Here is a 13,624-nt window from a genome sequence, read left to right on the forward strand (position 1 = left end):
ATTTTTAAAAAGAAAAATAATCAAAGGCCCAAATAGGAATGGCATATTAAAAAAAAAGATAAAACACAGTATTGAACAGAAGTGCCACTGGAATGCTATTTGCAGAGGTAGTAGAGAGAAATGTTGAGCTGCGATTCTCTGGAGCCAGCATCCCTAGCTTACAATCTGTATAATCCTAAACAAATTTTTGAAACTCTGTGCCCCACCTCCTCTGCTGTATCATGAGAATAATGACAGTAACAATCTTAGAACTGCTGGTGATTAAAAGAGTTACATAATGTAAAGCAGTTAATATCTGACCACTGTTTACCAAACAGATGGATAAAAATCCAAAGTGTTAATAACACTTTTTTTTAACGTTTATTCATTTTTGATAGAGAGAGACAAAGTGCTAGCAGAGGAGGAGCAGAGAGAGAGGGAGACATAGAATCTGAGGCAGGCTTCAGGCTCTGAGCTGTCAGCATAGGACCCAACACAGAGTTTGAACTCATGAACCGTGAGATCATGACCTGAGCCCAAGTTGGACACTTAATCGACAGAGCCACCCGGTGCCCCTGAAGGGTTAACAACACTCTTAAAGTAGAGTGAGTGCACTGATTAACCAACATGGAAAGACCTCTTGGATAAGCGAAAAATGCAAGATGTGTAGAACAGTGTATATGATACGTTACCTTTTACATAAGAGGAAACTGAAAAATCAAAATACATATTCACCCTTATTTGTTTTTAAGCACTAAGAAAAAGTAGTAATGGTGGGAAGGAACTGGGTAGATGAAAGACAAGATGGGAAGGAAACTTCAAACTGTACATCTGTTGATTTCTTTTCTTTGGCTTTTTTAGCTATATGAATATTTCAGTTATTCAAATATTAATTTTTAAGTATTTTTTAGTGTCAGGAATATATTTTAGTTCTCAAATGTTGGCTACAATTACTACCGCCGTTGTTGTTGTTAGTAGTAGCAGTAGTTGTAGTAGCCAGCTCCAAGTACCTCCTTTCTAAAGTACTCCCTCTACACTTCCTCTAACTTCCAGACAACTTAAAGAATTTATTATTTTCTACTCTACTCAAGCAGCTTAAAGAGGTAGGTCAATGTCTTGTTCGTTTTTAATATGCTAGGTGTCTTGCCTGCACCTGATAGATACAAAGGTACTACAGTAAGAGCAACCTACAAATACTCCAAAGAAGAAAATCGTGACCATTTCTAAAGGATTATGCTCTATTATCAATTATAAAACCTGAAAATTTTTAAACTTGAATAACTGGATTTGCTAACATCCTTTCAACTACTGCCCTTACAAAATGTCCTCTCTTTCATCAAGTTTCTTCTTTTCCCAGGATTTCCCCAGACATTGATATTATGTCCCAAACCAAGACACTATACATGTACCAACTCGTTAGCTCACTGCAATCTCTGAAATGCCTTTTGTCCTAAATCCCAACACCCTGGTACACTGCTCCAATCTAAAACGCATTTGTCGACTGTCTCTTTTTAGATAGAGGTTCACATATTAGTGAGTGAATAATGTGCCCTTTTAACTGGAGAAGACCTAACACTCGATTCCTAATTGGCCCAGTGTTTTGTTTGTTCTTCGGGTATGTAGGGTATTCTATAACCGACTGTTCAGTAGTCCAATTCTAGATGTCATTCCAGCACACCAAATACTCCACTGACAGCTCAACAGTCACTTTTCATGCAGGCCCCTCCCCTTCCCTCCTCCTGCAACCTCAGAAGCTCTAGAGCTCCTTCCCTGATACTGAGACACACTGACAGTTCAGAAGTCCTTTTCCCCAAGCTGTTCTCCCCTGCAGCTAGCTGCAAGGCCACCTCCCCCGACTCTTATCCTGCGACCCAATTCGGTCCCTAATACCATCCCCCGCCCAGCCAATCCAAATCACTTCATCAGTTTCTTCCCAAGAACCAGGCAGCGTTAAAGCCTTTCGCGATAAGTACACAACTGACAGCCTGACACCAGATTCCCCAAGTATCCTTTCCTCCTCCTTCCCTTCCTACCCCACGCACTGGCTCTTCTGTCGCTACCACTCACTCGCCCTGGCTTCCCCGAAAATGTAAAGCCTCGCTCTGTAAACACGTCTCTGCTCTCCCTTCTCTCCATTCCCTTTCCACCGCTGACAGCTCAGTCACCTCCATCCCCATGTGGCTGCACCCTCCCCCACCCCCTTCCCGTGACAGCTCGGGGTCGGCTCCCAGCCTTCCGCCCGCCCCCAGGCCTCCCCAGAGCCGGCTTGGGCCGCCGGCGTGCCCCCCGCCCCGGTGGGGGGCTTCACTCACCCACTCTCCCGCATCACGTTGCTGTCCCCGCAGTCACAGGCACCCCCAGCCTGGCTGCGGAACATGTTGAAGTCGTGTCCGGTGTGGTCGCCCTGGTGGAAGCACTCGGCGCACAGCGACATGCAGGGGGAGATGCCGCACGTCCGGCAGCGGTAGGCCACGAAGTTGGCTGTCCAGACCAGGCCGCAGAGCGCCGCGGGGTCGTAGGCCCGCACTGCTGCGCAGAACTCGTCGTAGCCTCCGCCGCCCGCCAGAAGGCACTTACACCACTCCAGGGCCTCCTCCTCGGCCGCCCCCGGACCGCCCCCGCCGCCTGCTGCCGCCGCCTCCTCGCCGTCCGCAGCCGCGGTCAGCGGCCGTTCGGCGCTCAGTACTCGCTCCAGTAGCGCTTGTAGCTCCTCAGCACCTGCCCTGTTGTCCGGCCGGCTAAGGGCCGCTTTCAGGTGCGCCGCGGTGGCCGCCTTGTCCAGGGCCAGCCCGGGCGCTGGCAGCTCGGGTTGGGGCGGCTGCGGCCCCCCGACGGCTGCCGCGGCCGCCGCCGCCATGATGAGAGCTCAGAATTTGGAGAGCCCAGGGCCGGCGGCTCCTCCCGGGAGGGTGGGGGGAATTGACTGCTGCGATTGCTCGGCCCGCCCAACTCTCGCGATACCACGGAGCTGCCGCGCACCTCCGTCCGCGTCCCCGTCCCTGCACACGCCCCCTCGGGCTGCGGAGCCTGCTCCCCGCCCCTCTCTCCCGGGACCTTACCCCCTCCTCTTGGCTCTCAAAGTTGAGAGATACCGAAAATAAGCCACTTTAGTATGGACCACTTGAAAAATCCTTCATATGGACCTTTTTTTCTTTTTTTACCTGGACTATAGGAATTAAACAGCATCTTTCAGATGTTATTTTAAGCATTTGCATTTCAAGATGTAGATTCCCATTGTTATTAATCCTTAATTACTACTGAATCACTATTACTATTAAAGCAAACTCCTAATTTTCCCCCCTGAATCAATTCTTACCCTAACACTATTACCAAGTCAATCTAAAGGTACATTTCTCAGGCGATTAAAGTACACTACATTCCTACTACCATAGTCCTGTTCAAAACCTTCAGAAAGCCAAGCTACTTAAATCTTCTCTCAAAAACCCAGCTTTCTGTCATTATCTCCTGACACTACTCTAGGTTTGCCATATGAAAGAGACCAGTGGGACTGTTCACTGTTTTGTGAGGCTTTATCATTTACTGCCTCTGGGGCTTTATTGCTCCCAGTTCCTACACTACTCTGTCCCACTCACTTACCCTACAACCCAATTCTAGCACAGTCTGCCCATATTATTTGTTTTCTCCGAAAAGATGGCTCTTCTTAACTTACTTGATACAACTTTTTTTTTTAATGTTTATTTATTTTTGAGAGGCAGAGAGAGACTGAGCAAGCAGGGGAGGGGCAGAGAGAAAGAATCAGAAGCAGGCTCCAGGCTCTGAGCTATCAGCACAGAGCCCAACGGGGGTCTCAAACCCTAGGCCCTTGAGATCATGATCTGAGCTGAAGTCTGACGCCCAACTGACTGAGCCACCCAGGCACCCAACAATTTTTTTTTTTAACTCTACACCCAATCCAAGTTCGAACTCTGCACCTAAAGGTCTTAAAGAGTTCCATGCTCTCTACCAACCAAACCAGCAAGGCACTCCTTGTAAAATCTCATCTACACCCCACTACTAATGGTAAATTTCTTTTTTTTTTTTTTTTTAATTTTGAGAGAGACAGAGCTTGAGCGGGAGAGGGGCAGAGAGAGAGAGGAAGAGAGACAGAATCCCAAGCAGGCTCCACACTGTCAGCAAAGAGCTTTACTTGGAGCTTGAACTCACTATAGTAACTATGAGATTATGACCTGAGCCAGAATCAAGTCAGATGCTTGACCAAGGCGCCTCAAACTGGTAAATTTCTTGACGGCCATTTTTCATCATTGGCTGTAAATGCTCAAATAATTGTCTGATTGCTAACTAGAACAATTATAACAGATAATGCTTGTTGCACATTTATTATGGGCCATGTTCTTTATCTATGTTATTTCTTTTAATCCTCTCAATAATTCTATGAGGTAAGTACTATAATTAGAGAAACTAAAACTTAAGGAGATGACTTATGTGCCCAAAAACACACAGCTAGCTATTAAATGAAATGTGACTACAACCCAGATCCATCTGATTCCAAAACCCTGCTCTTGACTACCACACCAGTATTTCCCAAACCTGCCTGATCCCCAAGAATCACCTGAAGCTCTGCTCACAAAAACAGATTCCCAGGTGCCATCCCAGACCTAAGGAATCAAAATCTCCTCCATAGCAGAATCTAAATCTTGAGAGAGATTATCATTAATGATCCTTCTAGAACTAACACATGACGGAGGACAAGGAAGGGGAAATAATTCAAGAAAGTAGAATAAGAGTATTTCCAATCCATGACCCCATATTATAAATGAATTGAACACAACTGAAACATACTGTGTCACGTGCCCTGACCGTCTACATAAATAAAACACTTCATACTAATCATTAAGCAGTGATAAGTACTTCAAAAGTTGCTCAATAATTTTCTTGATGAATCACCAAATTATAAAGCAAGTAAATTCCAGGAATATTTCAAACTAAGATAAAACCAGTATGTATTCACTAGTTAATGTCTGTGGGTTAAGGCAGTTGGGGAAGTGTGCTAATATACCTCTCCAGGATTATTTTCCTGTGGAGAATAACAAGAGTGCCAGCCCTGTTTGACCATGATAATGCAGGCTGGTAAATCAACCCCTTTCAGCACCCCTTAGTGGTCTCTATACACTCCTAAAATTCTGCAAATGTCCACAAAATCCCACCAGGATCTCTTTTTCTTTGAACAACAACAAAATTTAAATACTACCCTGTATTTCAGTTACATATTCATTGCAGCACATGTACAGAAATCCAGACACCTGTCAGATTTCCCACTTATTCTGTTATGATGATATCAGACTCATTTGAAATAAAAATAACTGTTAAAAGTCACTGGTAATAACAAGAATATAAATAAGCCAATTGAAAAATGGGCAAAATATGTGAACAGACATTTTAGGAAAGAAGATATACTGTCAACAGGCATAGAGAAGATCCTCAGCATCATTAGTCATTAAGGAAACACAAATTACATCTGCAAGATACCACTATACACACCCACCAGGATGGCAACAATCAAAAAGATAGACAATAACAAATGTTGGCAAGGATATGGAGAAATGGTAACCCTCATACTGCACTGATGGGAATGTAAAATAGTACAGCCTCTTGGAAAAACAGTTTGGCAGTTACTTAAAAATTTAAACATAGCATTTAAGACAATACAAATAGACCTGGAGGGTACTATGCTAAGTGAAATAAGTCAGAGTAAGAGAGACAAATACCATACGATTCCACTCATAAATGTAATATTTTTTTAAATGTAATATTTTTAAAAATGAATAAACAAAAAGCAGAATCAGATATATAAATATAGGAAATACATGATGGTTGTCAGAGGGAACCGGGGTGGAGGGTTGGGCACAACAGGTGAAGGGAAGTGGGAGGCAATGTACAGGCCTCCAAGACATAGAATGAGTAAATCACAGAAATAAAAAGCAGAGCATAAAGAATATGGCCAATGATATTGTAATAATGATACAATGGAACGGATGGCAGCTATACTTGTGGTGAACATATCATAATGTATCAACTTGTCAAACCAAGTTGTACACCTGAAACTAAGGTAACATTGTCTGTCAACTATATTCAAACAAAAAAATTAAGAGTGCCTGGTTGACTCAATTGATAGAACATGCAGCTCTTGATCTCAGGGTCCTGAGTTCAAGCCTCACAGTGGGTGTGGAGCCTAATTTTAAAAATTAAGTTTATTTTGAAATTATACATAAATTTACCATAGAGCCCTGTAGTTCCACTTCTATGAATCTACCCAAGAAAATTTATACCATATGTCCACACAAAGACTTATAGGTGACTATTCATAATGGTATTATTCATAACAGCCCCCAAAAAAACAACTGGAAAGGATCCAAAGGTCTATGAATTTGTAAATGGATAAACAAAATGTGGCATGTTCATATAATGGTATGCTATTTAACAATAAAAAGGAATGAAGTATTGATACATGCTACAACATGAATAAACTTCAAAAGTGTTATGTCAATGAAGGAAGTCAGACACAAAAGATACATTATTCCATTTACATGAGCTGTCCAGAGAAGGCAAATGTATAGAGACAGAAAGTGGTTGTCTGGAGCTGAGGGTAAGAACAGAGAATGGATGCAAATGGGTACAAAGGATCTTTTTAGGATGATAAAAATCTTCTAAGGATGGTTGGGGTGATGGCTACACAACTATGTAATTTGCTAAAACTCATTGAATTCAACTCTAAAATCAGATGGATTTTATAGTATGAAACTATACTTAAATAAAACAGATAATAATAATAATAATAATAGTAACCAGTAGTATTTACTTTTGAGGTCAATGAAACAATTGAGTTTCTGTACGGATAAAAACTATTTTACTGCTTTAGCTTTGAAAATCAATATGACAGGCTCTCAAATCTTTCCTTTTCCTAGAATGTCTGGGGCTTCTATGATTCAGATTCAAGAAAACTGACATTTTTCTCTTTCAGTGCCTGAGTAAAATATAAAATCTCTTCTTCTAAATTACCTCTCAAATCACTGTGCTGTATCATGAGGAATTCCTATAAGGATCATATTTCTATGCGGGAAAGCCAGATTGAAATTCAGCTGAAAACTCCGCACTCCTTAAATGCTATACTTCATTAAATTTTACTGTTACTCTACTGAGGATATTGAATAACTAATGCAACGGACTGGTGTTACAGAAAGCTGTAATATAGTATCTAAAAAACTGCATCTTAATGCATTCTATCTCAATGTGAATAAGAATCTTGTGATACTTCTAAATTGGCTTTTCAAATTAAAATAAACCACACAGATAAGGTAAAATTATAAATGATGGATAACACAATTGCTTCTAAAATTAGAAACCCTTAACAGAGAACTTACAAATTAATGTAAACACCCCAAAGCTGTTGTTTTTGTATTTATCAGGACTCTCTGGTTGCAAGAGACAAAACCCCAACTTGAACTAGCTTAAGCCAAAAAGAAGACTATATTTGATCATATAAATAGAGGAGGGAAGAGGGCGATGAACCTGGATGCAATCTTATCTTTGCTTTCAGGATGGGCTCCATGGTCTCAAACAGCTTCTGCAAATGGGCCTCCCCAACCCCAACTCTAGACTATATCTCCACAACTTAACAATGGAGAAAATGAGTCTGTCCTCTGCCAGATCCCCTTAAAACCCTGGGAAAGAACTCTGACCCAGCTGGTGGCCCATGCCATGCTTATTACCCATACAAGATGCCCATCACAATATTAACTTCTAAATTTCTGTCTGGCCTCTTTATACCCACCAGACTCTCTCTAGGTGCACAGCAAATTCACCAGCTCTAAACACAATTGTTAAAAAACTTCACATCATAGGAAACATTGTATCTACTATGGCCAAGAATCTCTGTCAGATGATCACATTTAAGATTCGCAACAACACTGAACGATAAGTATTATTATCCCCATTTTACAAGCAACAATGATAACCCTTCATTTCATGGAGTCAAAACATGAGAACAAATCCTGGAAGAGAAAGCATTTGTTGTTCCTACATGTGCTTTTCTGCCTTCACCTCTCCCTCCCACTTCTCTCCTTTCTTTCTTTAAACTGAGTCCTTTAAAGTCTTGCAACTATACTTATCATGATTCTCTCATTTGTTTAATACTGAAGCAAGGACATTTTTAGTAAGTTTCTGAACTCATGCTTTAGAAGTATTTTGGGGGAAAAAAGCGTGACAGTGCATTAAGGATTTGACCTATATTAGCTCCTCTACAGACTGGTCTGTGCAACTTTTCCAAGGTTATAAATGCTTAACAATCTTCTGGGGTCTTTTTCATTGTCATTTAATACCAATTCACGTTGTCCTAATTTTCTTTTCCTCCTTTTTTCAACCAGAGGGGAGCTTTTTTCTCCGCATCTCCACTACAGAACAGAAAATTTTCACCCACTGCTTTATGCATGCAACAAATAGATTTGATATTTGTTGAACAGACATGGTCCATGGCATGGCCTGGGGTGGCACAGCTCCAGAGAACAGAATGGATTGCTTCTGATACGGACCTTGCAGACTGATAAATCATATTACATATTATAGCCTAATCTACAAATACATTTTACTATGGCCACAATTATTATTACTTCTGATCTTATAGTGAGAAAACATTTTTTAATGGGTACAGAAAACATTATGATCTCACAGGTCATGGGTTTAGGCCTTGCATCTGCTCTGCGCTGACAGCTTGGAACCTAGAGCTCACTTCGTATTTTGTCTCTCTCTCTCTGCCCCTCCCTCACTCACTCATTCTCTCTCGCTCTCTCTCTCTCTCAAAAATAAATAAACATTGAAAAAAATTTCAAGGTGTTAATTTCCAGTAATATAAATATATCAGTAAATATAGCCCATATAAACAAAACCTTTTTGAGTTCCCTAATCATTTTTTTAAAGTCCATTTATTTTTGACAAAGACAGTGTATGTGGGCATGCAGGCAAACAGGGGCAAGGCAAAGAGAAAGAGAGGGAGACAGAGCCCAAGCAGGGCTCAAACTCACAAATCATGAGATCATGACCCTATCTGCAGTCAGACACCCAACCAACTTAGCCACCCAGGTGCCCTGGTCCTTAATAATTTTAAAGAAAACTATCTTGACACCAAAAAGTTTGAAAACTGTAAATTAATGTATAAATGACTGGTTTGATATTATTCCTAAACTTTTTTTATAAAATTGAATTTATTAAAGTATAATTTACATACAGTAAACTGACCCTTTTGAGGTGTTCTATGAAGTTTGGCAAATGTATAACCATATAACCACCACAGTCCATCATCCCAAAAAGTGTCTTCATATGTCTTTAGAGTCAATCCCTCCCCAACCCAGTCCGTGGCATCCACTAATTTTTATTTCTTTCTGATAGATTTTCAGAGTGTTATGTAAATAAAATTATACAATATGTAGCTTTTTTAGTTTGGCTTCTTTTACTTAACATAATGCTTGTGATATTTATCTATACTGTTGCATTTATCAAGAGTTCATTTTTTTAATTATTGTTGCTGCATAGTACTGTATGGCATGTGCGGGTGTACCACAATTGATCCACTCACCAATCAACGGACATCTGGGGTGTTTATAGTTTTTGACGATTTTGAATATAGTTGTTATCAACATCTATACACAAGGCTTTTATGTGGATGTGCATCTTCATTTGTCTTCAAATACCTCCACATTAAATTGCTGAATCATATGATAAGTGTATATTTAACTGTATAAGAAACTGTGAAACCATTCCAAAGAGGCTGACTCACTTTGCATTCCCACAAGCATGTGTGAGTATTCCAAGGGCTCCATATCTTCTCCAGTAGTTGGTATTGCGAGTTTCTCATTCCTTTCCTAACTTATTTTAGCCACTCTAATAGATGGACGTGGTTGTTACTAAACTTATCAACTGTTTATTTTTGGTTCCCCCAAGTAAATCACTAATTCTCTACTAGAAGGAAGTACACATTTTATGTAGCTCCCAGTCACCATTAGAACAATGTGTATTACATAGAACCAAAAGCAAATTTTACTTATCCATCCGTTAAAGTTTAGGCAAAGAGGTCTTCTGGTAATGTGGTAAAAGTATTTCCTGATAGTCTTGTGGTGTCCATTTAAATCACTCTTTAACCTTCCTTATCAATGTCCTACACAAATCAATCCTGGCCCCTACATTTTTTAAATTTATTTACTTTGAGAGAGAGAAAGAGAGGGCATGAGTGGACGAGGAGCAGGGAGACAGAGGAAAAGAGAATTTCAAGTGGGTTCCATGCTGACACAGCACAGAGTCCTGGACAGGACTCGAACTTACGAATGTTGAGATCATGACCTGAGCCAAAATCAAGAGTGAACTGAGCCATCCAGGTGCCCTGCATTCTTTTTTTAAGGGGTGTCTGGGTGGCTCAGTCAGGTAAACATCCATCTCTCAATTTTGGCTCAGGTCATGATTCTACAATTTGTGAGTTTGAGCCCTGTGTGGTGCTCTGTGCTGACAATGCAGAGCCTGCTTAGGATTCTCTCTCTCCCTCTCTCTCTGCTCCTCCTCTGCTGTCTCTCTATCTCAAAATAAATAAATAAACTTAAAAAATATAAAGAGTTGGCAATAGAAAAGCCCCTTTCCTCTACTTCATAAGTCCTTACCACCATTATGGAGATGTCAGTTTTCATTTACTCAAGATAGATCAGAGACCTAATATACAACTCTCAGAAGAACAAACAGGTGTAAATTTTTGTGACCTTGAATCAGGCAACAGATTCTTAGATAAGAACCTAAGGAACCAGTAACTGAAGAAAAAATAGATTTGGACATCGCCAAAACTAGAAACTTCTGCATGTTAAGGGACACTATGAAGAAGGTAAAGACAACCACAGAATGAGAGAAAATATTTTCAAACCATATATCTGGTAAGGGTCTAGTATTGAAAATATACAAAGAACTCTTACAAATCAACAACAAAAACAATGTAAAAGTAGGCACAGGTGTGGATTACCTTTTATCCAAAGACTTAGAAATGGCCAATAAACACATGAAATGATGCTCAACATCATCAGCCATCAGGGAAATGCAAATCAAAACCATACTGAGGGGCGCCTGGGTGGCTCAGCGGGTTAAACCTCTGACTTCGGCTCAGGTCAGATCTCACGTTCTTGGGTTCGAGCCCTGCGTCAGGCTCTTTGCTGACAGCTAGCTCAGAGCCTGGAGCCTGGTTCTGTGTCTCCTTCTCTCTCTGCCTCTCATTCTCTGTATCAAAAATAAATAAAACATTACAAGAATTTTAAAAAAACCATACTGAATTACCACTTCCCACTCACTAGGATGGCCATAACAAAAAATATATAATAATAATAATAATAATAATAAAAGGAAAATAAAAAGTGTTCATAAGAATATGGAGAAATTGGAACCCTCAGACACTGTTTGTGGGAATATAAAATAGTGTGGCCACTGTGGAAAACACTTTGTCGTTTCTTCAAAAAGTTAATATAGTATTATCATAAGACCCAGCAAGTCCACTCCTAGATACAGACGCAAGATAATTGAAAATATACTAATGCAAAAACTTGTGCACGAATATTCATAGCAGCATTATTCATAATAGCCACAAGTCAAAAGAACTGAAATATCCATTAAGTGATAAACAGATATGCAAAGCATGGTATATCTGTATAATAAAATAACATGGAACCATGAAAAGGAAACAAATTCTGACATACGCTACAACATGGATGAAGCTTAAAGACATTATGCTACATGAAGAAGCCAGACACAGGAACGCCTGGGTGGCTCAGTCAGTTGAACATCCACCTTCATTCAGCTCAGGTCATGACCTCATGCTTCATGAGTTCAAGCCCCACGATGGGCTCTGTGCAGACAACTCAGAGCTTGGAGCCTACTTCAGATTCTGTGTCTCCCTCTCTCTCTGTCCTCCCCTGCTCACTTGCTCGCGCTCGCGCTCTCTCTCTCTCTCTCTCTCTCTCTCTCAAAAATAAATAAACATTAAACATTTTTTAAAAAGCCAGACACAAAAGGATACATGATTTCCTTTGTAGGAAATGCTTGGAATAGGCAAATCCATACAAACAGAAAGCAGATTAGTGGTTGTCAGGTGCTGGGAGAAGAGGAGGAATAAGAAATTCCTACTAATAGGTATGAGGTTTCTTTGTGCAGTGATGAAAATGTTCTAGAATTGGATAGTGCTGTTGGTCAGTGCTGTAAATGTACTTAAAAATGACAAATTTTATATGTCTATGTATGAATATAGATATTCATCCCTTACTACAAATGAAAACCCTGGACATTATATATACAACAAACATAAGAAGACATTGAAAAGGAAGAGAAAAACACAGCCCAGTGAAGGGCCTTGAGATCCAAGGAAGAACACAGTGGGTGAGTTCCCTGTGTATTCTTTTCGTCTCATCATATTCTAGACTTGGACGTAAAGAAGCCAGCAGTTCATAAATGTCAAGAGGCGCAGCTGCAACAAAAGCTTCTCTCTCTAGCCAAAGAACCAAGAAAGGGTAGCCTAGCAAGACAGAATACTTTTCAACAATAACCACTTTACTCCAGCCAAACACGGCAAATGGCACTGGTCCCATTCCTATCCACACTAGCAAAGGCCCAAGGGGAAGCCCAGACTTCTACCTTCCTCAGGTTGTCCCCAGGCTCCCCCCCCCCCATCCACCAGCCACCAGATGTCAGTGGAGACCACATAGTGAGCCTACAACTTTCACCCCCTTCTGACCACAGCAAGGGCTGTAACAGATGCTACGACTACAGACCCTGAAGGACAAAAAGGAAATACCACTAACAATTCTATACACATAAATTTAACGATTTAGATGAAATGGACCAATTTCTTTCCTTTTTAAAAAAATTTTTTTTAACATTTAACATAAGAGACAGAGAGAGACAGAGCATGGGCATGGGAGGAGCAGAGAGAGGGGCAGATAGAACCGGAAGCAGGCTTCAGGCTCCAAGCTGTCAGCACAGAGCCTGACGTGGGGCTCGAACCCACAAACATGAGACCATGACCTGAGCAGAAGTTGGAGGCTTAACCGACTGAGCTACCCAGGCGCCCCCAAATGGACCAATTTCTTACAAAAAAACATGAATTACTGCAATTCACCCAATATGACGTTGCTAATTTGAATAGCCCTAAAACTAATATTATTAAATTTGTAATTTAACAATTCCGTTCCTCAAAAATTTCCAGGTCCAGATGGTTTCACTTTAGAATTTTACCAAACATTAACGAATTCACACCAACTGTATATAATCTCTTCCAGGAAATGGAAGAGAAGGGAATATATTCCACTTCATTTTATGAAGCTAGTATTACCCTGATACCAAAATCAGACACAGGCAGTACAAAAAAATTTACAAATAACCCTCATAAATATAGAGGCAAATACCTTTCATAAAATATTAGCAAACAGAATTCAACACTGTATAAAAGGAATTTATACATCCTGACCAGGTAGGATTTACTCCAGGAATTCAAAGCTGTTTCAATATTTGAAAATCAATCAGTATTGGGGCGCTTGGGTGGCTCAGTCGGTTAAGCATCCAGCTTTGGCTCAGGTCATGATCTCACGGTTCATGGGTTCGAGCCCCACATTGGGCT

The 13,624-nt window shown here is 40.7% G+C and overlaps 1 protein-coding gene across 6 annotated transcripts in view; it reads right to left on the reverse strand.

Moving 5' to 3' along the window:
• Positions 1-2,887, reverse strand: part of UBR3 (ubiquitin protein ligase E3 component n-recognin 3) — a 225,109-nt gene extending 222,222 nt beyond the window's left edge. For all 6 annotated transcript variants that reach the window (XM_029934409.1, XM_029934405.1, XM_029934408.1 and 3 more), the window contains exon 1: positions 2,292-2,887. In XM_029934409.1, coding sequence (XP_029790269.1) covers positions 2,292-2,836 — 545 coding nt within the window. In that variant the 5' untranslated portion in view covers positions 2,837-2,887. The remainder of the gene's footprint in view (positions 1-2,291) is intronic.
• Between the last annotated feature and the right edge of the window lie 10,737 nt (positions 2,888-13,624).

This window comes from Suricata suricatta, chromosome 3 (genome assembly GCF_006229205.1).
Source record: "Suricata suricatta isolate VVHF042 chromosome 3, meerkat_22Aug2017_6uvM2_HiC, whole genome shotgun sequence".
NCBI classification, from domain to species: Eukaryota; Metazoa; Chordata; class Mammalia; order Carnivora; family Herpestidae; genus Suricata; species Suricata suricatta.